The 26,859-nt window shown below is 41.1% G+C and overlaps 1 protein-coding gene across 3 annotated transcripts in view; it reads left to right on the forward strand.

Annotated features, from left to right (window-relative positions):
* The window catches only part of LOC125454282 (contactin-associated protein-like 5), an 821,154-nt gene that overhangs the window by 126,927 nt on the left and 667,368 nt on the right, over positions 1–26,859 (forward strand). For all 3 annotated transcript variants that reach the window (XM_059647522.1, XM_059647523.1, XM_059647524.1), the window contains one exon: positions 10,726–10,919. In XM_059647522.1, coding sequence (XP_059503505.1) covers positions 10,726–10,919 — 194 coding nt within the window. The remainder of the gene's footprint in view (positions 1–10,725; positions 10,920–26,859) is intronic.

Below are 26,859 nucleotides of genomic sequence, written 5' to 3' on the forward strand. Positions count from 1 at the left end.
CAAAAAAAGATGGTTGTGGCTGCTGGAAGTCAATCATCTTGCTCCCAGGACAGCTCTGCAGGAGTTCCTCAGTGTAATGTCCTGGGCCCAACCATCTTTAACTGCTGCATCAGTGTCTTTACCTTCATCATAAGGTCAGAAGTAGAGATGTTTACTAATGATTTCACAGTGTTCAGCATCATTCATGATTTTTCAAATGCTGGATCAGCCTATGTCTAAGTTCAGCAAGGCCTGGACAGTATTCACAACTTGGGCTGACAAGTGACAATTAAAATTCACCACACAATGATCATCAAAATAATAAACATTCAATTGCGTCCATCACTGAATCTCCAATTACCAACATACCACTGACCAGACACTGAATTGGATTCACCATATAAACACAATGGCTATAAGGGCAGTTCAGAGTCAACAAATCCTGCTGCGAATAACACTCTTCCTGACTCCCCAAAGCCTATCCAGGATTGTGATGGAATACTTCCAACTTGTCTGGATGAGTGCAATGTCACAACACTCAGGAAATTTGACACCATCCATGATAAAACAGTCCTCATGATTGGTACTACATCCAAAAACATTCACTCCCACAACCATCGATGCTCAGTAGCAGCAGCGTGTGCGATCTACAAGAGGCTGCTTAGACAGCTCCTTGCAAAGCCATGGCCAGAGCCATCTCAAAGGACAGGGAGAACAGATAAGTGGGAGAACCAACATCTACAATTTCCTGTCTAAGCCATTATATTCCTGATTTTGGAATATAAAACACCCCCCTCCAGTGTCACTGGGGCAAAATCCAGAAACATCTTCCCAAAGTAGGTGTGTCCACACAAAGTAAACTGCGACATTTCAAGAAGGCAGTTCATCTCCACTTTCTTAAAAGCCCTCTAAGAATGGGCAATAAATTCAATCCCTGCTAGTGACATTTACATTCCATGAATTATTTAAAAATAGTGCGAAGTCAACAGTCAAAAGTGAACATATAAAGGCAAAGATTTTAGATATTACACAAGAGAGCTGTATTTAACAATTTCCTTTGTAGAGACAAACTTAATTGAGTTTCATAGTACTTAAGGAGATGAAAACTATGAGTAAAGATAAGGAAAAGCTGCTTCAGAGACAGTGTACATTGAGACATTTAGATACTCCAGATATTTAGCTCATTGTGGAGCATGAGTATTAGCTTAAAGCAAAAAGATAAAGGAAGAGACTTGGATATATTAAAGCTCTGATGTAGAGAGTTCCAAAGGTTCATAACTCTCCAAGGAAAGAAATTTATCCTTATTTCAGTCCTAACTGATTGAATCTTTATCACAAGACTGTGACCCCATGTTCTAGGTTTCCTAGCCAAGGGAAAGAGCCTTTCTCTTTCTACTTAGTCAATGCCGTCCAGAATTGTGTGTGCTTCACTGAGATCATCACTCTTCATTGCAAACTCAATAAAGCCTGCACCCAATTAACTCAGTCTTTCTTTAAGGGTCAACCTTCTGATTCCAGTCTTGTGAAGCTTCACAGTTACACATCCAGAGCAAGCATAACCTTCCTTAGAAATGGGGACCAAAACAACACACAGTACTCCAGGGAGATAGTAAGAACTGCCAATACAGGAGTCAGAGATAACACAGTGTGGAGCTGGAGGAACACAGCAGGCCAGGTAGCATCAGAGGAGCAGGAAAGTTGATGTTTTGGATTTGGACCCTTCGTCAGAAATGGGGGATCCCAACCCGAAATGTCAACTTTCTTACTCCTCGAAACGTTAACTTTCCTACTCCTCTGACGCTGCCTGGTCTGCTGTGTTCTTCCAGCTACTCACAGTGTTATCCTAGTTCTCCCTGTATTCCTAAGCTTGTTAACCAGTTGAATATGAGGAACCTTGTTGAATGCCTTACTGCAGTTCATATAGGTCATGTTCACTGCTCTGCTCTCATCAATCCTCTTTGTTACTTCTTCAAAAACGCAATCAAGTTTTTAAGACACAATTTCTCAACATACAAAGCCATATTTACTATCCATAATCAGTCCTTGCATTTCCAAATACATGTAAACCTTGTCCCTCAGGATTTCCTCCAACAACTGCCCACCACTGATGTCAGGCTCATCAGTATATAGTTCCCTAGCTTTTTGTTAACACCTTTCTTAAATAGTGGCATCATATTAACCAACCTCCAGTCTTCTGGCACCTGATCTGTGGCTATCAATGATCCAAAAATCTCAGCAAGTGGCCCAGCAATCAGCTCCCTGGCTTCCCACTGATCTTAAGGGTATACATGATCAGGCCATGGGATTTATCCATCTTTATTCATTTTAAAACACCCAGTACCTCCTCCTCTGTAATATGGAGATGTTTCAAGACGTCGTTATTTATTTCTTCACATTCTCTATGTTCCATATCCTTCTCCAAAGTAAACACTGGTGAAAAATACTCATTCAGTGTCTACCCATCTCCTGCAGATCCACATGTAGGCAGCCTCACTGATCTTTAAGAGGCCCTATTCTCTCCCTGGTTGCTCTTCTTTCTTAAACATTTATAGAACCCCTTTGGATTCTCCTTTACCCTGTTTGCCAAAGCTATTTGATGTTCCCTTTTTGCCCTCCTGGTTTCCCTCTTAAATATATTCCTACTGCCCTTACATTGCTCCAGAGATTCACTCAATCTCTGCTGTCTGTACCTGACATATGCTTCCTTCTTATTCTTGACCAAAACCTCAATTTCTCTTGTCATCCATCATTTCCTACACCTACCAGCCTTGCCCAGCACTCTAACAGGAACATATTGTTATGGACTCTTGTTATTCTTATTTTTGAAGGCTTTCCATTTTCCAGCCATCCCTTTTCCTGTGAACATCTGCTTCCAATTAACTTTTGAAAGTTCTTGCCGAAGACTGCCAAAATTGGCCTTCCTCCAATTTCAAACTTTACCTTGTAGATCCGGTCTATCCTTTTCTTTCACTATTTTAAAACAAGTAGAATCATGGTCACTGGCCCCAATTCAGTCCCCTACTGACACATCAGTCACCTGCCTTGCCTTATTTACCAAGATAAGGTCAAGTTTCACAACTTTTCTCGTACGTACATCTGTATATTGAATTAATTTTTTTCTTGTAAACGCTGAACAAATCCCTAATCAAAAATGCCACAACCCCCTCTCTTGCCCCTTCTCTACCCTTCCTATATCAGGGTATCTATACCTTGAAACACAAAGCTGCCAGTCCTGTTCATCCCCGAGCCACATCTCTGTAATTGCTAAGATATTCCAGCCCCTTGTTCCCAACTGTGCCCTGAGTTTCTGTGTCTTACCTGTTGGGCTTCTTGCATTGAAATAAATGCAGTTTAATTTATCATCCTGAGATAATGGGAACTGCAGATACTGGAGAATTCCAAGATAATAAAATGTGAGGCTGGATGAACACAGCAGGCCCAGCAGCATCTCAGGAGCACAAAAGCTGACGTTTCGGGCCTAGACCCTTCATCAGAGTGAAGGGTCTAGGCCCGAAACGTCCGCTTTTGTGCTCCTAAGATGCTGCTTGGCCTGCTGTGTTCATCCAGCCTCACATTTTATTAATTTATCATCCTACCTTGTTCTCTCCTTTGTGGCAGCGACAGTAATCCAGCTATTACTACCCTTGAGGACTTACTTTTTTTCATTCCTGCCTAACTTCCTATATAGTTTTCTCAGAATCTCCACCTTTTATCTTTCAATGTCGTGAGTTCCAATGTGTACAACAACCTCCTATTGGTCTCTCTCCCCTTTTAGAATATTCTGCACCCTTGCCAAGAAATCTTTGATCCTGGCTCAAGGGAGGCAACATTGTGTTCTGATGTCTCGCTGTCGGCCGCAGAAATGCCTATCTGTGTTTCCAATTAGGGACTCCCTGTCAAAATCGATCGCTTGGACCCTGACATACCCCCCATTACATTAAAGTCAGTCTCAGTACTGGAAACCTGGCTTTCAGTGCTACGTTTCCCTGAGAGTACTTTGCCATCAACGCTCTCCAAAACTGCACATTTGTTTGAGATGGGGATAACCACAGAGATTCCTCCATTCTCATGTACTTTCATAGTTCCCTTTTGAAAATGTCTGAAATATGCACTTTAACAACATAATATTGCAATGAGCTTTGTTTTCTAACCACTCTAAGTGAATTTTCTTCGCCTCTCTAAGGGATTTATTGGGAAAGATAATATTTATCATCTGTCATTTTAGATTGTCTCACAATTGGAAATATTTTCTCCATATCTGTGCTGTCAATCCATTCATCACTTTAAAGATAATGATCTGGCCTTCCTTATTTTGTTCCTTTTCCAATGCCTAATGAATTCACTCTTACCAGATAGCTATAATCTCTTCGATTTGGTGCCAAACTTGTTAACATTTCTTTTCCCCATGTCTTTGCAGAGATCAAGATCTTAAGCATGCCCTGTCTTTTTTTTAAATTCACTAATGGTATGAAGGCTAGACAGCACTAATTGCCCAATCCTAATTCAGTTCAGAGTCAACCACATTGCTGTGGGTCTGGAGTCACATGTAAGCCAGATCAAGTAAGGAAGACATTTTCCTTCCCTAAAGATCATTTGTGAACCAGATGGGTTTGACCTGACAGTCGACAAAAGATTCATGGTCATCATTAGATTCTCAATTCCAGATATTTTATTGAATTCAAATTCTACCATCTATTGTGGCAGGATTCAAACCTAGATCCCCAGAACGTTATCCAGTGATGATACCACTAGGCCATTGTTTCGCCTGTTCAATACCAGTTTAACATAACATGATTATTTCTGAATTCTTTAGCTTCATAAATAAATTCCAGTGCTGCCACAGCACTTTTAATCACTCTGCTGATCTGCAATGCTGCTTTCGAGTATAGAAAAGGTTGAGAGTAGGGTGATCCGAAATAAAGTTTCAGGGATGCAAGATGGCACCGGCAAGCAAGAAGTTGGTTTGAAGTGTGTCTACTTCAATGACAGGAGCGTCCGGAATAAGGTGGGTGAACTTGCAGCATGGGTTAGTACCTGGGACTTCGATGTTGTGGCCATTTCGGAGACATGGATAGAGCAGGGACAGGAATGGTTGTTGCAGGTTCCGGCCTTTAGATGTTTCAGTAAGAACCGAGGAGATGGTAAAAGAAGAGGAGGTGTGGCATTGTTGATCAAGGACAATATTACAGTTGCAGAAAGGATGTTTGGGGACTCGTCAACTGAGGTAGTATGGGCTGAGGTTAGAAACAGGAAAGGAGAGGTCACCCAGTTGGGAGTTTTCTAGAGGCCTCCAAATAGTTCCAGAGACGTAAAGGAAAGGATAGCAAAGATGATTCTCGATAGGAGTGAGAGAGTCAGGGTAGTTGTCATGGGAGACTTCAACTTTCCAAATATTGACTGGCAACACGATAGTTCAAGTACTATAGATGGATCAGTTTTTGTCCAGTGTGTGCAGGAGGGCTTCCTGACACAGTATGTAGATAGGCCAACAAGGGGGGAAGCCACATTAGATTTGGTACTAGGTAATGAGCCCGGCCAGGTGTTAGATTTGGAAGTAGGTGAGCACTTTGGTGATAGCAATCACAATTCTGTTATGTTTACTTTCGTGATGGAAAGGGATAGGTGTATACCACTGGGCAAGAGTTATAGCTGCGGGAAAGGCAATTACAATGAGATTAGGAAAGATTTAGGGAGCAGAGGATGGGGAAGGAAATGGCAGGGGATGGGCACATTAGAAATGTGGAGCGTATTCAAGGAAAAGCTCCTGTGTGTCCTAGATAAGTATGTACCTGTCAGGCAGGGAGGAAGCTGGAGAGCGCGAGAGCTGTGGTTTAGAAGGAGGTGGAATCTCTGGTCAAGAGGAAGAAGAAGGCTTATTTTAGGATGAGATGTGAAGGCTCAGTTAGGGCGCTTGAGGGCTATGAGGTAGCCAGGAAAGACCTAAAGAGAGAGCTCAGAAGAGCCAGGAGGAGACATGAGAAGTTGTTGGCGGATAGGATCAGGGTAAACCCTAAGGCTTTCTATAGGTATTTAAGGAATAAAAGAATGACGAAAGTAAGATTAGGGCCAATCAAGGACAGTAGCAGTAAGTTGTTTGTGGAGTCGGAGGAGATGGGGAAGCACTAAATGAATATTTTTTCAACAGTATTCACGCTAGAAAACGACAATGTTTTTGAGGAGAATGCTGAGATACAGGCTACTAGACTAGGTGGGATTGAGGTACACAAGGAAGAGGTATTAGAAATCCTACAGAGGGTGAAGATAGATAAGTCCCCTGGGCCGGATGGGATTTATCCTAGGATCCTCTGGGAAGCCAGGGAGGAGATTGCTGAGCCTTTGGCATTGATCTTTAACTCGTCATTGTCTACAGGAATAGTGCCAGATGACTGGAGGATAGCAAATGTGGTTCCCCAGTTCAAGAAGGGGAGTAGAGACAACCCTGGTAATTATAGACCAGTGAGCATTACCTCAGTTGTTGGTAAAGTGTTGGAAAAGGTTATAAGGGATAGGATTTATAATTATCTAGAAAAGAATAAATTGATTAGGGATAGTCAGCACGGTTTTGTGAAGGGAAAGTCATGCCTCATGAACCTTATTGAATTCTTTGAGAAGGTGACCAAACAGGTAGATGAGAGTAAACCGGTTGATGTGGTGTATATGGATTTCAGCAAGGCATTCGATAAGGTTCCCCACAGTAGGCTATTGTACAAAATGCGGAGGAATGGAATTGTGGGAAATATAGCAGTTTGGATCGGAAATTGGCTCGCTAAACGAAGACAGAGGGTGGTAGTTGATGGGAAATTTTCATCCTGGAGACCAGTTACTAGTGGTGTACCGCAAGGGTCAGTGTTGGGTCCACTGCTGTTTGTCATTTTTATAAATGACCTGGATGAGGGCGTAGAAGGATGGGTTAGTAAATTTGCAGACGACAGTAAGGTCGGTGGAGTTGTGGATAGTGACGAAGGATGCTGTAGGTTGCAGAGAGACATAGATAAGCTGCAGAGCTGGGCTGAGAGGTGGCAAATGGATTTTAATGTGGACAAGTGTGAGGTGATGCACTTTGGTAGGAGTAACCGGAAGGCAAAGTACTGGGCTAATGGTAAGATTCTTAGTAATGTAGATGAGCAGAGAGATCTCGGTGTCCATGTACACAGATCCTTGAAAGTTGCCACCCAGGTTGACAGGGCTGTTAAGAAGGCATACAGTGTTTTAGCTTTTATTAATAGAGGGATCAAGTTCCGGAACCAAGAGGTTATGGTGCAGCTGTACAAAACTCTGGTGTGGCCGCACTTGGAGTTTTGCGTACAGTTCTGGTCACCGCATTGTAAGAAGGATGTAGAAGCTTTGGAAAGGGTGCAGAGGAAATTTACTAGGATGTTGCCTGGTATGGAGGGAAGGTCTTACGAGGAAAGGTTGAGGGACTTGAGGCTGTTTTCATTAGAGAGAAGAAGGTTGAGAGGTGACTTAATTGAAACATATAAAATAATCAGAGGGTTAGATAGGGTGGATAGGGAGAACCTTTTTCCTGGGATGGTGACGGCGAGCATGAGGGGGCATAGCTTTAAATTGAGGGGTGAAAGATATAGGACAGATGTCAGAGGTAGTTTCTTTACTCAGAGAGTAGTAAGGGAATGGAACGCTTTGCCTGCAACGGTAGCAGATTCGCCAACTTTAGGTACATTTAAGTTGTCATTGGATAAGCATATGGATGTACATACATGGAATAGTGTAGGTTAGATGGGCTTGAGATTGATATGACAGGTTGGCACAACATCGAGGGCCGAAGGGCCTGTACTGTGCTGTAATGTTCTGTGTTCTATGTTCTCATGAGTTCTTTGTCCATCCCCAGGGTCTTTGACACCAATGTGTCCTCTTTTAAGGGAAAGTCGAAATTTATATTTTTTTGTACTTTGAAAAGATATTCTGTTTGTGTGTTTTCAAAAATTACTTTGAAAAGATCCATGGGACCTTCAATAGTTATCTCCTTTCAAGCCTGGGAAAAACTAACTTTTCTGTGAGCCAAAAACACCCTGAACTTCCAGTACCTTGCCACTTCAACACACCACCCTGTTCCCTGGCCAACGTCTGTGTTTCAGGCTTGCTACAGCACTCCAGTGAAGTTCAACAGAAGTTGGAAGAACAGCACATAATCTTCTGCCGGGGTCCTTGCAGTCTTCTGATCTCAATGTCAAGTTCAACAGCTGTAGGGCTTGAGCTCTTCCGATCCTTACTGCAACCCTCACACACCTGGCCTTGTTATTCACAGTCTGCTATTACACACAACTCATTGTTATTCTCTAACAGTCCCCGTTAATAGCTACTCACCCTCCTAAGCAGGTCATTGCCCACTCTTTGCAACTGTTCTTGTCTCTCTTTGGGCTTTATTCCCATCTCCCTACCACACCACCCTCCACCCTCCTCCTCCAAACCTTTCTTCTGCATATAAACCAACATTTTCCTGGCTACCTTCAGTTCTGAGGAAGGGTCACTGGATCTGAAACATTATCTCTGATTTCTGTCCATAGATGCTGCCAGACCTGTTGAGCTTTTGCAACAAGTTCTATTTTTGTTTTTGATTTACAGCATCTACAGTTCTTTTGGGTTTTATTCTCCATTACTTCCTTACAGTAGAGTTCTTCCAGTGTGCAAAATATAACTCCTTCTGACATATTCTACTTTAAATACATATTTTCTTAGAAGTATTCACCCTGTTCTGTAAATCCTTGCCCAATTGTGATCATACAATTTAATCTGTAATATCCCTCGATCTTTTCAACTTGGTAAAATTGGTAAGTCTTACTATATACATGTATTTTTGAATCATTCTTGGTAAATTTCATTTGCAACTGTTCCAGACACTTGAAAATTTTATTGGCTGCTGGCTGTCTTTTCAAATTCCACCAGCAACTTTTCTGCTTCACTCCAAATTTGGCCATTTTAAATTTCTGAATTTGTTAATACAAATTATACACAACGGTGTTTTAAAATGAGTCACTGCACTTTAAAAATAATGATTTGAGAGGTTTTGAACTGACAATAAAAGTAGAAGGCCTGATAGCATAATTGTGAAATATATATTTCGCTAACTTTCATTTAGGTATGTAGTCCAGTTTTCTCATTTATACTGACAAGGTAGTATACTCTGGAAAACTTGCCAATGTTTAACTCTGCTACTGTTTGGATATAGTTTGTATTGCATTATTCCTTTGAATAATACATTGCAATAACAGAGAGACAATAGCCTGGTGATATTAATTTCTGAGGACCTGGATCTGATGATGGTGAAATTTGAATTCAATAAAAATCTGGAATTCAGAGACTAATGATGAGCCCAGTGTGGAACTGGATGAACATAGAAGTCAGTCAGCCTGTGTTCCTCCAGCTCCACACTGTGTTGACCCTGACTCCAGCATCTGCAGTTCTTGGTATGTTCTTATGTTGAACATGTATCCATGGTCGATTGTTAGGGAAAACCTCCTCTAGTTCACGAATGGTCTTTTTGGAAGGAAACTGCTGTCCTTTCCTGGTCTGGCCTATATGTGAGTCCAGATCCTCAGCAATGTGGTTGACTCTTAACTATCCTCTGGGCAATTCCAGGAAGGCAATAGCAAATGCTTGCAACACCCTCATCTAGTGAATGTTGTTTTTTTAAAAATGAGTGAGGTATGTCAGCATTTTCAAAAACAGTGGCACAATTCCAGGATAATCACCAAAAGTGAGCAAAATAAAATAAATGAAAGCCATTAGGAGCTCTGCCCACTTTCCTTGGCCTATTGTCCAACCGATATCCTTAATTTGCCTAAGGCTTTCAGTCAATGTTCTTTTAACATTGAACATGTGCACCACACCATCACTTATTACACTTTTTGCCCTCCTACTACATCTGTCTTTTTATAGTCACTGGCCTTACTGATGGATGATCCTGCGATTTTCCAGCATTTCAGAATTTCAGTTTCTGCCCACAAGCATCTGTAGGGAGGCCAAAGTGTTGGGAGTCATTTTTGTTACTACATTTCACTCTGCATGAAACAACGAATCCGCTGGCAAAAATACACTCTATAGTTTGCTGATAAATGATGGTGCCAGTGCTGAAAGTGTGCCTCCACTCTAAAATTGCTGCAGTTTAAGAAGACTACCACCTTTTCTAGGGGCAATAAACGATAGACAATATGTATTTTTTTCTTTATTCATTAATAGAGTGAGGGTGTCACTGGCTAGGCAGCATTTATTGCCCATCCGTAATTGTCGTGAGGACAGTTAAGAGTTAACCACATTGCTGTGGGTCTGGAGTCACATGTAGGCCAGACCAGGTAAGGATGGCAGTTTCTTTCACTTCTGAGCACTTGACCTCTTGCCTAGTGACTGTGTAGCACCCCTCCAGTTTCAATTCCAAAACCGGTGGAAAAGAACCTTTAGTATCTACCACATCAAGCCCACTCAAAATTTTCTGTAGATTCCTTTTGATGCTTCTGAACTCCAGTGAATAAAGAGCCAATTTATTCAACCTGTCTTCAACCAATGCATGTGGATGCATTTTTTTTCACATTTGCACCATTAATTCACAAAGAGCAATCAAGTATTTACAAATCTTCTGAAATTAACATTACTATTGCCTTCTATTCATGGGAATATGATTTGAATGTAAAACATTCTGGCTTATTATCTATTATCCATAATTTAAATTTCTTGATTACTTGAAGTCAGTAATCCAGTGTTACCAATTGCTTCTAAAACTTTGTATTTCAGGAGCAGGTGGGTGGTCCCCACTGGAATCGAACAAACACCAATGGTTACAGATCGATCTTGGTGAGAGGACAGAGATTACTGCCATTGCAACTCAAGGTCGATATGGTAGTTCAGACTGGGTGATAAGTTACTTGTTGATGTTCAGCGATACTGGAAGGAACTGGAAGCAGTATCGTCAGGAAGATAGTATTTGGGTACGTTTTCTCACATGGTCATTTTCAATCTCTCAGCATAAAATGTTAAATAACGATGAAAATTCCAATTTGTGGAATATGTACAATCTATAATGCAAATAGCTAGTACAATTATCAGAATAAATAATAATCTTACCCCATGTATACAAATACTCAATGCTATTTTTGGCTTCTATTTCAACTTTGTAATTTATTGTCTTTGCTTAAAAATAGTTTCCGAGTTTCTAACTTTGCATCTCATAGCTAAATGCCTGTATTGCCATATTTCTATCTTTATTACCACACTTTAGCACATAGAAGTTGATTTTTTTACTGGATAGAATGCTGCATATTACTCAACCATCAACCCATCCACTGCCCCAGCCTGCTCCGGCGTACAGAACTTGGTTTCAAACCCATCATCTTAAAAGCCAAACAGGTCATACCACAATGGTAAGAAGAGGGTTGGGGGTTGTTTCGAAGGCGAGAGTGAGGCCCCTCTCTGCCTCTCAGTGTCGTGAACTCCTACCCTTGACAGCTGATGGACAATATGATAACCTGGTGAGTACCTGCAGTTGTTCCAGAATTCATAGGGGATACTGCTGAGACTGTGAACAGGGCCCAAGAAGACCAATGGATCCCGGATGTGGTTCAGTCCTGGGATTTAGGGTGTGAATGGATTGGTAGGATGGCTGTACGAGGACGTTGGAGAGGTGGAGGTGACCCTATCATTTTGGGAGGCGGATTAGGAAAGATTTTGGCAGGGAGTGGTCCCTGCTATTCTTAGGGCATCACTTGAAGAATGTGCAAGTGAAAGGCGCCATTGCCCGGAGGGCCATGTGCTCCTGTCTCATTAAAATGAGAGGATACTTGCAGTATCATGATGTGAATTCCTGTTCCTTCCCACCTTTTAACCAGTTCAGTTAAAACAAATGATCCACCCACTGCGATCTGCCTTGTCCCTCTGCCCAACGCCGACATGTGAGCAGTGTATTCCATTGCTCCATCGCTTTGTTAGAAAGCTCGGTTGCCTGTTCATTGTCACTTGAAATGATAGGCAGACTGTCTATTTCACTGCCATTTCATGAACCAGGCGGGGAAATGAATGGGAATGCAGTAGGCTAGCCAGCCATCAGATTTTACATTCCCCTCCTCACACATCTCACCAAAAAGACACTTGCCAGTATGAGCATAAAGTTCAGCCCTTTATCCTTGATTTTATGAATTATTGCTTTGGTATTAACATCAGCAGACTACATGGACCTTTGCAGGACAATATGTGTTGCTGTTGGCAAGGCCAGATTCACAACAGTCCTGCAGCACACGCAGCACACATCTGTGGAAGAAAGGCTCTCTACAGGAGACTTTATCCCCTCAATATTCTTTGCAAAAATCAACCTATGATTTTTTTTTGACATTTAATTTCTTTATTTACATCTGATTAATAAAAATGTCAAAATTATCTGTAGCCAATCGACTTTTACTTAGTGAAGGTTAAATTATCTTCTTGGAGAACGGTTTTGCGATTTTTTTTATTTCGAGGCAGAAACAATTTTCTCATTTGAACCTTGAAGGTCATTTGAAAAATAAGAACAACAGTCCAATGAATAAGGAATTGAGCCTGCAATCTATTGGGTCGTTAATTCACATTGTGAAATTGAATTCACTAAATCTGAGCTGAAAAGAAAAAGAACATTGCAAGGCTGCTGTGAAACTACAACAAATTTACTCACATGCTTTACTGTTGGGATGTGTTATCTTTACCCAGTTACGGCCTACATGTCAGCCTGGAGCCATATTTTGTAGCTGACTTTTGATGTCATGTGATGGAACTCAATATAAACAAAAAAAAACATGACCTGCCAACATTGTTTATACATCAAGAACAATTGAAGAGCTTCAGAAGTTAAAGTTGCAGTGAATAATTAGGTCTTCTTCTAAGTGCCCTTTCATTGAAAGAATTGTGGAATGGTGCTTTGTCTGTGGATAGTTTGTGTGATGCCAAGGGACTGCATCTGACAAACAGCATAAACTCAGAAATTGCTGGGAAACTCCTCTTGCCTATCTTGAGTCCAGAATGACACTTGCAAATTAAACTGGGAAAAAAAATGTAGCCTTGGACTTGAAATGTTAGATGAAGCCCATATTTTTACATTGACAGAGACCCTCCTCTGTTGTGCAAAAAATGCCAGATGTCCAAAATCTGAAACGCCATCCTAAACCTAGTATTTGTCAATACTGTTGCCAGGGGTTGGCGTGGTGGCTCACTGGTTAGCACTGCTGCCTTACAGTGCCAGGGACCTGGGTTCAATTCCACCCTCAGACAACTGTCTGTGTAGAGTTTCCACATTCTCCCTGTGTCTGTGTGGCTTTCCTCCAAGGTGCTTCAATCTCCTCCCACAGTCCAAAGAGGTGCAGGCTAGGTGCCTTCGCCTTGCTAAATTGCTCGTATTGTTCAGCAATGTGTAGATTAGGTGGGTTATAGGGGATGGGTCTGGGTGGGATGCTCTGAGGTTCAGTGTGGACCTGTTCAACCAAAGGATCTGTTTCTGCACTGTGATTTGTAGAGGTAGCTACCCATTTAAATGACCAGCTGCTCCCACACAAGTCAGATTTTTGTGTCCCTGGTCTGGACATTAAAACAGGTAAGAGCTGGTCTGTTCTCAGTACACTGTTTTTGGATTATGTGAGTATCCTTTTGTAGAGCTGGAGTACTCCTGTTGATGTGGCCCAAGGAAACCTTGTGTTGGATGTCCGTGCTCCTTTGGCAAGAATGGAATGCAGATATCGGTATATTTTGTGTATCTGGGTCAGGGATAGTTAACATTTGTCCTTTAAGACTGTTAACCTTGGAGAATTTTCTGTGGAATAGGTGCCTAAAGCCGTAGAAACTGACCAACTGTGCACTGTCCATGATGTGTTAAAAAGGTCAAGAAACGGCAAAACATGTCAAGAGCTGTCAAGAAGTGTTAAGATCTTCTTGGCAGCATCAAGAAGTGTCTGGCCATTTTAATCAGCATAAAAGTAGATGAGTCCCAGAAAAAATGTATTTTATTTTATGAATAGGTGTGCTTTTCCCAATAGAATTTAGTATGCAATATTGAAGGTTTAATATTGTACCTTTAGTTTTTTTTCTTGTGTAAATGGTCACTTGTGTATATTAGGTGAGCTGGTGGGTGGAAGTTGGGACTACGTTGGCAAAGAAGTATGAGAGATCAAGGAGATGGTCGAGAGAAAAGGTGGTATGGAATTATGAAGAGGCATGGGGGAATGGGTAGAGGGCATTTGGCGACAAGGACAGAATATGCGGAATATAAGGGTGTGAGTGGTGAGGACTGAAGAAATGTTAGACATTTGAGTCTTTTATTTTGATTTGTGGACACAGTACTGGCTTCCCATCCAGCTGACCTCAGGGAAAATGCTGCCCTCTCAGCACTTTCTGGGTCACATCTCTGACTGTCAGCCCAGCCCAACACTCCTGGACCAGAAACCAGATTGCGCAGCCCAGTTAAACTGTTAAAGGCTGGGCTCACCTGCTGGGGAATTTCCCTCCTTGGCTCACCAGACCTGGGAATCAAAATCAGAGCCTCTATCTCTCTTTGTCTCCAGATGCTGCCAGACCTGCTGAGTCTGTTCATAACTTTGCTTTCCTTTCACACTTCAGATTCATAGTATCTGCAGTATTTTGCTTTTGCTTTGTTTCAAAGTGCCTGATAACCATCTGCAGCAGAGTTGTAGAATTTATTTCTTTTGACTTCAACATTCAAAACAGGCTGACAACCTGCTATCCTTGATATTTCAGTACATTACAAGTCAAAATCTATCCAGCTGCTTTTCCTCACGATCGTTGAACACAATCTTGTGTGATTTGATCAAAGTCAGAAAAAGAAGGAATTATGTATTGAATTTGGGCTTTCCCACATTTGTACTGGGATTGTGTGAACATGAAAGGACAATTGTTCCTGCTGAAAGTAAACCCCAGACAACCTTTCAATGTCATATCAATTTGCAGCCTTCACTCCAATCGGAATACAACATGTTTGCTTCAAACCTGTGCCTACATTGAGTCAGTGTCGAACACAGAAACATATTTCACCAACTTGTTTCAGCCACATTACAAGATGTGGCATGTAAAAAATAAGTCTGTTCCAATGTTCAGTTTAAAAAGCAATGTCTTATTTTGATATTTCCACAGTGTAAAACGTGTGGAAGTAATGGGGACTTTTCACCCCTTAAAAATGGGTGAGTTTGGGTCAAGTAGAATGTCAAAATGGTCAAGGCCAAATCCAACTTGCCCACTTCTGGGTTGAATGGAGAAAAGTCCATGACAAGGCAGAGGGGAAGGAAATGGGTCATGCAGATTAATTAGCTCATTTAAATATTTTAATGAGGCCGCTTGCTTCAGGAACATTACTCCATTTTTAACTTCATACTGGCTGGCCCAAGAAATTTGGCAGGAACTGAGATAAATAGGTTCTTTTGTGTTCTCAAAGGACAAAACAGCTCATTCTATCAACTGTGAAACTAATGCATTTGTACATTTCACTTCAGCTAATGAATTGTTTGTGTTTCCAAGCTATAAACATAGAACATAGAACATAGAACAGTACAGCACAGAACAGGCCCTTCAGCCCACAATGTTGTGCCGACCATTGATCCTCATGTATGCACCCTCAAATTTCTGTGACCATATACATGTCCAGCAGTCTCTTAAATGACCCCAAAGACCTTGCTTCCACAACTGCTGCTGGCAACGCATTCCATGCTCTCACAACTCTCTGCGTAAAGAACCTGCCTCTGACATCCCCTCTATACTTTCCACCAACCAGCTCTAAACTATGACCCCTCATGCTAGCCATTTCTGCCCTGGGAAATAGTCTCTGGCTATCAACTCTATCTATGCCTCTCATTATCTTGTATACCTCAATTAGGTCCCCTCTCCTCCTCCTTTTCTCCAATGAAAAGAGACCGAGCTCAGTCAACCTCTCTTCATAAGATAAGCCCTCCAGTCCAGGCAGCATCCTGGTAAACCTCCTCTGATCCCTCTCCAAAGCATCCACATCTTTCCTATTATAGGGCGCCCAGAACTGGATGCAGTATTTCAAGTGCGGTCTAACCAAAGTTTTATAGAGCTGCAACAAGATCTCACGACTCTTAAACTCAATCCCCTTGTTAATGAAAGCCAAAACACCATATGCTTTCTTAACAACCCTGTCCACTTGGGTGGCCATTTTAAGGGATCTATGTATCTTCACACCAAGATCCCTCTGTTCCTCCACGCTGCCAAGAATCCTATCCTTAATCCTGTACTCAGCTTTCAAATTCGACCTTCCAAAATGCATCACCTCGCATTTATCCAGGTTGAACTCCATCTGCCACCTCTCAGCCCATCTCTGCATCCTGTCAATGTCCCGCTGCAGCCTACAACAGCCCTCTACACTGTCAACGACACCTCCGACCTTTGTGTCGTCTGCAAACTTGCTGACCCATCCTTCAATCCCCTCATCCAAGTCATTATTTAAAATTACAAACAGTAAAGGCCCAAGGACAGAGCCCTGTGGAACCCCACTCACCACTGACTTCCAGGCAGAATATTTTCCTTCTACTACCACTCGCTGTCTTCTGTTGGCCAGCCAATTCTGTATCCAGGCAGCTAAGTTCCCCTGTATCCCATTCCTCCTGACCTTCTGAATGAGCCTACCATGGGGAACCTTATCAAATGCCTTACTGAAGTCCATACACACCACATCCACAGCTCGACCCTCATCAACTTTTCTAGTCACATCCTCAAAAAACTCGATAAGGTTTGTAAGGCATGACCTACCCCTCACAAAGCCGTGTTGACTGTATTTGATCAAGCCACGCTCTTCCAGATGGTCATAAATCTTATTCCTCAGAATCCTTTCTAACACCTTGCAGACGACAGACGTGAGACTTACCGGTCTATAATTGCCGGGGATTTCCCTATTTCCTTTCTTGAAGAGAGGAATTACATTTGCCTCCCTCCAGTCCTCAGGTACGACTCCAGTGGAGAGCGAGGATGCAAAGATCTTCGCAAGTGGCGAAGCAATTGCATTTCTCGCTTCCCAAAGCAGCCGAGGACAAATCTGTTCCGGGCCTGGCGACTTGTCAATCTTAATGTTTGACAAAATTTTCAGCACATCAGCTTCCTCTATCTCTATCCATTCCAACATGCACACCTGCTCTTCAAAGGTTTCATTCACTACAAAGTTCGTTTCTTTCGTAAAGACAGAAGCAAAAAACTCATTTAGGGCTTCCCCTACCTCCTCAGGCTCCACACACAAGTTCCCTATGCTATCCCTGATTGGCCCTACTCTTTCTTTGACCATTCTCTTATTCCTCACGTAAGTGTACAATGCCTTTGTGTTTTCGCTGATTCCTTCTGCCAAGCCTTTCTCGTGCCCCCTCCTGGCTTTCCTCAGACCATTTTTGAGCTCCTTCCTTGCCTGCATGTAATCCTCTCTAGCTGAACTTGACCCTAGCTTCCTCCACCCTATGTAAGCTACCTTCTTCCTTTTCACAAGAAGCATTTGATAAGGTTCCCCATGGTAGGCTCATTCATAAGATGATGCAAAGTTTATATTTTTATTCTTTTGGTTGAAGGCAGTGTTGACGGAGCACTGTTGTCGTCTGTTCCTAAAATAATTGCCTTTTATGAGTTTCTTTTTATTCCTTTTCTATATTCTTCCTTTCTCAAGGCTTGGATTATTATTCTACACATTATTCCAAATCCTCATACCTTTGCACAGATCATACCACAACCACCACAAGGCTTCAGTGTTTGCTTTAATGACAAAATGGAAGTTTATTTTTGAAGAAATGGAAGTAAAATAAAATAGTCTGAACTATCTACATATAACAGAAATTCAAAGATTTTAAACACAAAGTTAAAATATGATCCCATCAATAATAGATCAGCAATTTTGACCTCATAGAATATGAGTCCCCTGATTGGGGCTGTTCATCGTATACAGTCAGGACCCCTGCCTAACAGATATGAACAGGAATGCCAGAGGTTCTGTTCACTCTGACAGCTGGCTCTGCGGAAGTCGGACCAGTGTCAAGTATAATGCACATGGTCATAAAGAATGGCTTGGTAACCGGATACTGGCCTCCCTGGAGTTACTTCACCGTCAACACCCCTTTATACATTAAAAAGAAACTAAGCAACTGTTGTATGGTGCCTTGGATGATTCTGGTGCAGTTCACAAAACACCATTCATATAATGGAGAGTAAGAACTGCCAATGCTGGAGTCTGAGATAACACTGGAGTAACACAGCAAGCCAGGCAGCATCAGAGGAGCAGGAAAGCTGACATTTCGGGTCGGGATCCTTCTCCAGCTCAAACTTTGTTATACCATTCACATCATCCTCATACTAATACTCCTGCAACTAGCACCTCAGATGGTTTAATTCACTTGGGGCTTCAATTTTGGAACTGCAATAACTTCTTCCTGGTGCTAGCATACCCTTGAGCTCCATTGCACTTAGGTTAAATAACCACTGCTAGGGTTAATCTGGTCTGAAACCAATGCTTCCCCTTTCTTTGAAGGACCTAACTCATTGTGTCCTTATTTTCGCAAGAGCACTGCTCTGTGCAGACATCTTGTTCCAAGGTCGGCGTAGGACTGAAACACTGCCCAAAGCTAAAGGCTCCTCTCACTCAGTCAAGGATGCCTCCCTGAAAATTAAAAAAAATTCCATAACTTTCCAACAAACAATTGAGGCTCCATTTTTACCATGCTGAGTTACAAACTGTCTAAAGTAAACAAAAGTCTAAGAATGAACAAAACCCACCCACTCTACTGTTAAACTTCAAAACTGGTTTTAAAAGAAATTACCACAATTATCACTACAATTACAGAAATACCAGTCAATTATTGCCTTCAGACATACAGAAAAATCTGCCAGTCACTAACTCAACCCCAGAAATTCAAGCTTCCAGCAACTAGCATTAAAAATAGTACATATAAATCTCACGGTTTACATCACATAGACCATAAGGTCAACAGATTTCCTTCCCTAAAGGACTTTAGCGAATGAGAGCTTTTATGACATTTGACGATGGTTTCATGTTCAATGATACAAAAGCTGGCTTTGAATTCAACATTTTATTAAGTTTAAATTGCACCAGGTGCCACAGTGGGATTTAGACCCATATTCCCAGATCTTTACCCAGAGCCTCTAAATTATTCATTATTAATGCAGTGACATTACTGCTATGCAATCATCTCTCCCCGACACAATGAATCTATGCTGGCATGAATGCTTCATAAAAGCATTCTCCTATCGAATGTTACCAGCCTAATCCACTATTCTCTCCCCTAGATGGGCAGATCTAGTACCTTGTCCAAGTAGCATTTCTTCTAGTAAGGTTAAACCTGTAGATTGCAGATATACAAAACAACATACATAGGTCAAATCCTCCTCTTATCTGATACTCATGCTTGGCTTGGGGTTCTGATTTTTTTTCAGGGAACATTCAATTCGGAGCAGGAATAGACCCTTCAGTGGTCTAGCTCTGAGATTTAATAAGTTTATAGCTGATCAGATTACTCCAGAATCCCAGCTGGCCCAATATCTTTTTTCCTTGATTAAACTTTTTACCCTTGGTTATCTAGAATCTACCTCTCCCTTAAAATGGTTTCAAATTATCTCCTTCCACCAGGTTTTGAGGAAGAGAGCTCCAAAGTTAATGGAAATGAAAGGTACTTTGTGATGTCCCAGATTATTTTGTTGAAGGATTGAAATAATTTTCCACATGACTATTTGAATATTGACAGATTATATATCGATGATAAGAACTGTTTTACATCCACATCTTAATAGCATTCCCATTAAATTTAAATTTATTTACAGGATATGGGTGTTGCTGGCTAGGCAGCATTTATTGCTCATCCCTAATTGCCCAGAGGGCAGTTAAGAGTCAACCACATTGCTGTGGGTCTGGAGTCACATGTGGGCCAGACCAGGTAGGGATGACAGATTCCTTCTCTCAAGGACATCAGTGAACCAGATGTTTTTTTCCCAACAATTGGAAATGGATTCATGGCCACCATTAGATTCTAAATTCCAGATATTTTATTGAATTCAAGTTCCATCATCTGCCATGGCAGGATTTGAACCCATGTCCCTCGAACATTACCTGGGCCTCTGGATTAACAGTTCAGTGATATTACTACTGACCCATTGCCTCCCCTCAATTTAATCAATTTAAGAGACAATTTAGTGGCTAGAAAGGTGTTTTATATTAATTTTCAGGATAATAATACTTCTAGCAAAACCAGTATTTAATGTATATGAGAACACATATATTTCATGTTTTGAAATGGAAATTGGGCCCCTGTATTGGAATACCAGGAAAGTTTTCCAACTTGAAAATCAAGCATTGCACATTGTTAAGTTATACAATATAATGTTGCTTTTTGGAAGTAGTAAGAAAACAAAATTTGAGTTTGGAATTGGTTCTGAGAATCTTTCAAGTTAAGGAAATTCTGCCTGACAACAGCAGTCTGGTTGGTTGAGCTACTGTGTGCTAAATCGATCTAAATGCCAAAAACAGCAGAATGTGGAAGAAATGATCCAACACCTGAAGGCAAAAAGTATCTATCTTTCTCACTCTCTTTGAAAAGAAAATAACAAGAAAGCTTAAAATATTAATATGAGCAATAACTGGACCACTGAATCGAGGATCACTCAACAACCAGCAGGCAAAATATATTATTATTGCAAAATCAAAAGGACTTGGAGATGAATAAATTTTCTCCTCGTGATCTGGACTTTTGATCTTTAGAATTCAGTAATTTCCTCCAAGTTTGTTTCTCCCAAAGAAGGATCTCTCATGCATTGTAAATTCGGGCACATTTCTTGAGGGAAGCCTTCAGTGGGGTCAGTTTTGAAATTCTTCATTTGTCCTCCTCTCATTCTCCTTTCTTGAGGTGGGCAAAGATTTGCTTTGGTTGTCAGAACTCAGGCATCTAAAGCACATGGCCATCACAGTAGTTTCAGATGATCATGGCCTCAATGCTGACTGTGTTAGTTGCTTCAATGACATTAATACTACTACACTTCTCCTCCCAGCTGATGCAGATAATGCATCTTAAAAAACATTGATCATATTTCTCAAGGTTCTGAAGACACCATCTATATGTAGTCTATGTTTCAGAGCCATACAGAAAGTTGGAAGGGTGACTGCCTTTTACTTGATTTTGGTAACAATACGGATGTCAAAAACCATCATCCACGGGTGTCTGAACGTGGTGCTTATAGACTGGACACAAGGTTGGGTCTTCTCATCCTTAGAAGAGAGAAAGCTGTCTTGTAGGTTAAGTGTTTGTGAGGATTTCTCTCTTGATCTTAATGGAGGGCACTTTGAAACGTATAAAATAATCAGTGGGTTAGATAGGGTGGATAGGGAGAGCCTTTTTCCTAGGATGGTGACGGCGAGCACGAGGGGGCATAGCTTTAAATTGAGGGGTGAAAGATATAGGACAGATGTCAGAGGTAGTTTCTTTACTCAGAGAGTAGTAAGGGAATGGAACGCTTTGCGTGCAATGGTAGTAGATTCGCCAACTTTAGGTACATTTAAGTCATCATTGGATAAGCATATGGACGTACATGGAATAGTGTAGGTTAGATGGGCTTGAGATTGGTATGACAGGTCGGCACAACATTGAGGGCCGAAGGGCCTGTACTGTGCTGTAATGTTCTAAGTTCTATGTTCTATAGCTACTCATTCCCCTTGGAACATCATAACCTACCTGCTACATCATAAACATCTTCTATGGCCACTCATACTCCCTATCACCCAATAATCCCCATGGATCCTCATAGCCCCTCTACCATCTCAGTGTCAATTTGTACCCCCTTCCTACCAACTCTGAGCTTTCCTGTCTATGGCAACTCATGTACCATCCAACACAAGTGCACATAAGGGATGTTGGTGACAGAAAATAAAGTTCTATCTATAAATGATCTTACTGTTGAAAAAAAGCTTTGAAATTCATAGAAAAAAGTTCTATATATTGAAACTGCTTCAACTGATCGACTGCGGCAAATATTTCACTCAAGTGCTTAATCCCCAATGTGAACAAATATTTCAAGTACTTGCTCCATTACATAAACAAAGCTTTCAATTCTCTAAGTAATTACTGCTGTCCATTAAAATAGACAAAGGTTCCATAGAAATCAGGAATTGAATGGCCTTGGTGAAACCCAAACAAAGCATCAGTTTGCAGGTTATTGCTGAACAAGTGTCAACTTTTCCAGAACATTGCCAATTTTCTGCATGTGTGAATAGGAGCAATGCAACAACATCGCAATTTTGCTCACCATGATATTTCTCCGTAGAAAAACTTGATTAACGCTGGTATGGAATGTTTTATTAGTTGACAACACCTTCAGATACACAAATGACATTCCTGAAAGCATCCACTTCTTCGACCGCTGATGGTCAGTAGCAACAATGTGTACTATCTACAAGAAGCAGTTCAGAAATTCACCAAAAATCCTCAGGCAGCAGCTTCCAGACCCATGACCATTTCCATCTGGAAGGACAAGGTCAGCAGATATATGAGAACACCAGCACCTTCAAGAACACCTCCAAGCCACTCACCATCCTGACCTGGAAATATATCGCCATTCCATCACTGTTGTTGGGTCAAGAGCCTGGAATTCCCTCCCCAAGAGCATGTGGGCTGACCCACAGCAGGTGGACTGCAGCAGTTCAAGAAGGCTGCTCACCACCACCTTCTCAAGAGTAATTAGGGATGGGCAAAAAATGCTGGCCAGCCAGCGACATCCACATCCCACAAATGAATTTTTACAAAAATGTCTTAGTTGATAACAAGAAGCTGTAACTGAGGAACATAAATCAGAAAAAAAAGCAAACAAAAATGGTGGATGGCAGAGAGCTATGGTTTTAAGAGCTGCTCTTTTTTGAGGTTTTTTGCAGTGCTGGAGCTGATTTCCTCAATTTCTTGGAGCAGTAGTGATAATTTTAATAAGGTTTTACTTTGTTTTTTGAACTTAAAAAGAACTAAAAACAATGATGCTTTGAATGGGAGGAAAAAAGAGAGAGCAGGGTTTTCGGAAAGACCATGCGGGAAGTTGGATCACAACTCTAGAGTTCAGCAAAAGAAATTTTAAAAACCAAGCTGTCAATGTACACAAGACTGTGAAAGAAGAAACATCTCTGGAAATTGAAGTTTTGTTCAAAAAAACAAACATACAGTGAAATTTCACAGCTGGCCTTGGAAATATCTCATTATTGAAATTACTCAGAGCTGGGAGTGTCAGGACTTCACAGCCTGAAGAAGCTAAGTGTTTGTTTTTAAGCCTTATAAAACTTATAAATCTTATTTTTAAAATAAATCTGTAATAGTGAGTAGTGAGATGGTTTTTATTAAAGTTTTAATGAGATCAGTCTCTTGTGTTTTTTATTATAAAGCATCGGTATTGTTACCCTGGAGCAGTGTTTTTAGAGCAGTAAGGCTATGCTATTTTTTGGGTCTGTAGATTTAATGCAGAGATGGCCTGTAGTGGAGTGATATGATTTTCCTCTCTGATGTGGGAGATCAGGGATAATTTCAATGTTCCCAATGATTATGCCTGCACAAATTGTATTTGGTTGCAAATCTTAATCAAATCACATAGATTGATTAGAGCAGCAGTTTGAGGCAATGAGGAAATTATAGGAACCGAGGAGTGTGATGGATGGCAGTTTCAGGGAGGTAGAAAAGACAGGAGAGGTAGGCAGGTAGTGCAGGAGTTTCAGAAGGAATTGTATTGAATTGCTGGTATAGCTGAGAAGAGAAGCAAGTCAGTTAATCAAGGCAGGGAAGAGCAAGGCTAGGACATTGGTCCCATTCCAATTCAGGTGCAAACCTCCTTCTTATGCAGGTCACTTCATCCCAGGAAAGATTCCAATGAGCCAAAAATGTGAATCCCTGCCTACAGCTCCTGAACCCATGCATTCAACTGCTTTATTCTTCGGTTCCTATTCTCATGAGCATGTGGCACTGAGAGTTATCCAGATATTACTATCCCAAAGAATCTACTTTTTTACCTCCTGCCTAATTTCCTATATTTTCACTTCAGAGTCTCTTCTTATATCATTGGTACCAATGTACAATGACCTCCTGCTGATCACACTCCCCTTGGAGAATATTCTGCACCCTCTGTGAGACATCCTTTACCCTAATACCAGGGAGGCAACACACCATTCTGATATCTTGCTGTTCACCACAGAAATGTCTAACTGTGCCTCTGACTAGAGACTCCCCATAACAATTGATCACTTGGACCCTGACATACCCCTTACTACATTAGAGCCAGAAACCTGGCTGCCAGTGCTACATTTCCCTGAGAGTCCATCACTCTCTACATTTTCCAAAACAGCAGCCTTGTTTAAGATGGGGATAGCCATAGGAGACTCCTGCGCTACCTGCCTATGCCTCCTACCTTTCTTTGCCTACGTCTTCTACCTTTCTTAGCAGTAACCCATCTATCCAACTGTATCTGCAGTTTTTTTTAGCTTCCTGAAACGACTATCCATTGCGCCAACTCGTTCTGCAAATTCCTCATTGCCTCTTACTGTTGCAATGCATGCGATCCAGTAAGATTTGCAACCAAGCACACTTCTTGCAGACATAATCATCAGGAACATTGAAATTCTCCTTCATCTCCCACATCGGACAGGAAAAGCATATCACTCTACTAAAGGCCATCTGTGCATCTTAATTGACAAACCTAGGGAACAGCACAGTTTTACTGGTGTAAAAACACTGTAGTGGGATACTTAACACTTGTACTATATATAAAAAAAGTCAAGAGACGGATCACAGTAAAGAATGAAAAAAATGCCCACCCTGCTCACTACTCTAGATTTACAGAAAGAAAAGTGACAAATTAAGATAGATAAGCCTCATAAGTCTTAAAAACAAACAATTAGCTGCTGACACTCTCGGCCGTTCTGATAATGAGATGTCTCCAGGGTCAGCTGTGAAATTTCACAGTTTGTTTGTTTTTCTTGAACATAACTCCAATTTACAGAGATGCTTGTACTTTCACAGTCAGCTGTGAAAGTTCACTGCTTTTTTTTATGTCGAACTCTCGCAACGTTCTGCAGGATAGTTTCTCCTGAAACTCCTGCCCTCTCTCTTTCCTCCTATTGAAGTATCACATGCTTCCAACCTTCTAAACTCCATTGAGTAGGCTTAGGGTTAGCCCTAACCCTGACCCTAACCCTAACTGCATTGAGTATAGACCTTGAGTATAAGATTTTTCAACTGCTCCTAATAGGACAGATTCTCCATTCCCAGGATAATTCCTGCAAATTTCTCCTGGACTTCCTCCAAGACCAGCACATCCTTTCTTAGACAAGAAAGGCTGTGGAGGCGAGGACATTGAGTGCATGTAAGACTGAGATAGATAGGTTTTGATTATCAAGGGGTTAAAGGATTATGGGAAGAAAGCAGGAGAATGAGGTTGAGGAACTTATCAGCCAATGGCGGACCAGACTGGATGGACTGATGGCCTAATTTCTGCTCCTGTGTCTTATGGTGTTATAAAGGCCCCAAAACTACTTACAAGATTCCATATACAGTTTGACCACAGCCTTGTACAGCCTCAGCAGTACATCTCTGCTCTTGTATGCTAGTCCTCTTGAAATGAATGCTGACGTTGCATTTGCCCTCCCAATTGTCAACTGAACCTGCATGTTAACCTTAAGAGAATGTTGAACTAGGGCTCCCAAGTCACTTTATGCTTCAGCCTTCTATTAGAAAATAGTCAACACCTCAATTCCTCCCACCAAAGTGGAAAACCTCACATTGTATTCTATCTGCCACTTCTTTGCAAATTCTTCAAGTCTGCCAAAGTCCTTCTGCAGTCTCCCTGTTTCCTCAACACTACCTGTGCCTCCACCTATTTTTGTGTTTTGTATTGCTCTCCTGATGAAATATGAGACACTTGGAAAATCAATGCATGTTGTAAAGCTAATTACACATTCTTCCAAGGATTGAAAAGTTTGGAAAATATTCTTGATATAAGTGAAAAGGGAATAAAACACTCATCTGAAGACTTCAGAAATGTTTGGTATTCATACTTGTGGGAAACATGAGTGTAATCTTATCATTTATTAAAATACCATAGTCAGATGTCACTACAAAGTAATATCTACTAAGTCTAGCAAATTAGGATATGGCGTCTATTTTAGTACAATGGAAATGTGGCTGTTGCAGTAAAACTGCAAAACCTGCTCCATGACTAATGGCATGCATTATACTGATAAAACACTTGTATTGCCTTATTATTTGAACTCCGTAAAGCAGCAAGATGTAAACATTCCCTTTCAAGTGAACATTACATTAAAAAGGGTGTTTTATAACTACCCTCCTCAGATATCACTATTTTCTCAACCCTGATCACCAGTGTTGACATGTTAATTCAACCAATATTAAACAGATAATTTTAGCCGTTCCACAATCTTCAAATGAATGCTTCTCATGGTTCAAACCTCAATCAAGAAAATACTCGAGATGAGTGTTAAATTACAAACAGAATCCATTTTTAAGTGATTCCATTTAAACTTGGTTAATGGTTTATTGAAGCTATCAAACTTTGTAAGTATCTCTATCCATAGCATAATTAGTAGAAAATGTCATGAATTTCCTTGCTGTCAGTTATATTCTGTGCTGAATTACAGTGGTCAACACCAGAGAGGTAAACACAATCTACCTAGTGTAAGATAATTTTCCTTGTGAGATATAAGTATAGAAATTAGACATGTTGCCAATTTCTCCTGCACAAAATGCTTCCATGCAACTATTTTAAATGGACTCCAAATGTCTGTAAGTAGCAGAATACTGCCAACAGCCACGTTATTTTATGCTTCTCTGACCCAGAACACCGGTCCAAATATCATTTCCACTTGTGCCA

Source organism: Stegostoma tigrinum, chromosome 7 (genome assembly GCF_030684315.1).
Source record: "Stegostoma tigrinum isolate sSteTig4 chromosome 7, sSteTig4.hap1, whole genome shotgun sequence".
Lineage (NCBI taxonomy): Eukaryota > Metazoa > Chordata > Chondrichthyes > Orectolobiformes > Stegostomatidae > Stegostoma > Stegostoma tigrinum.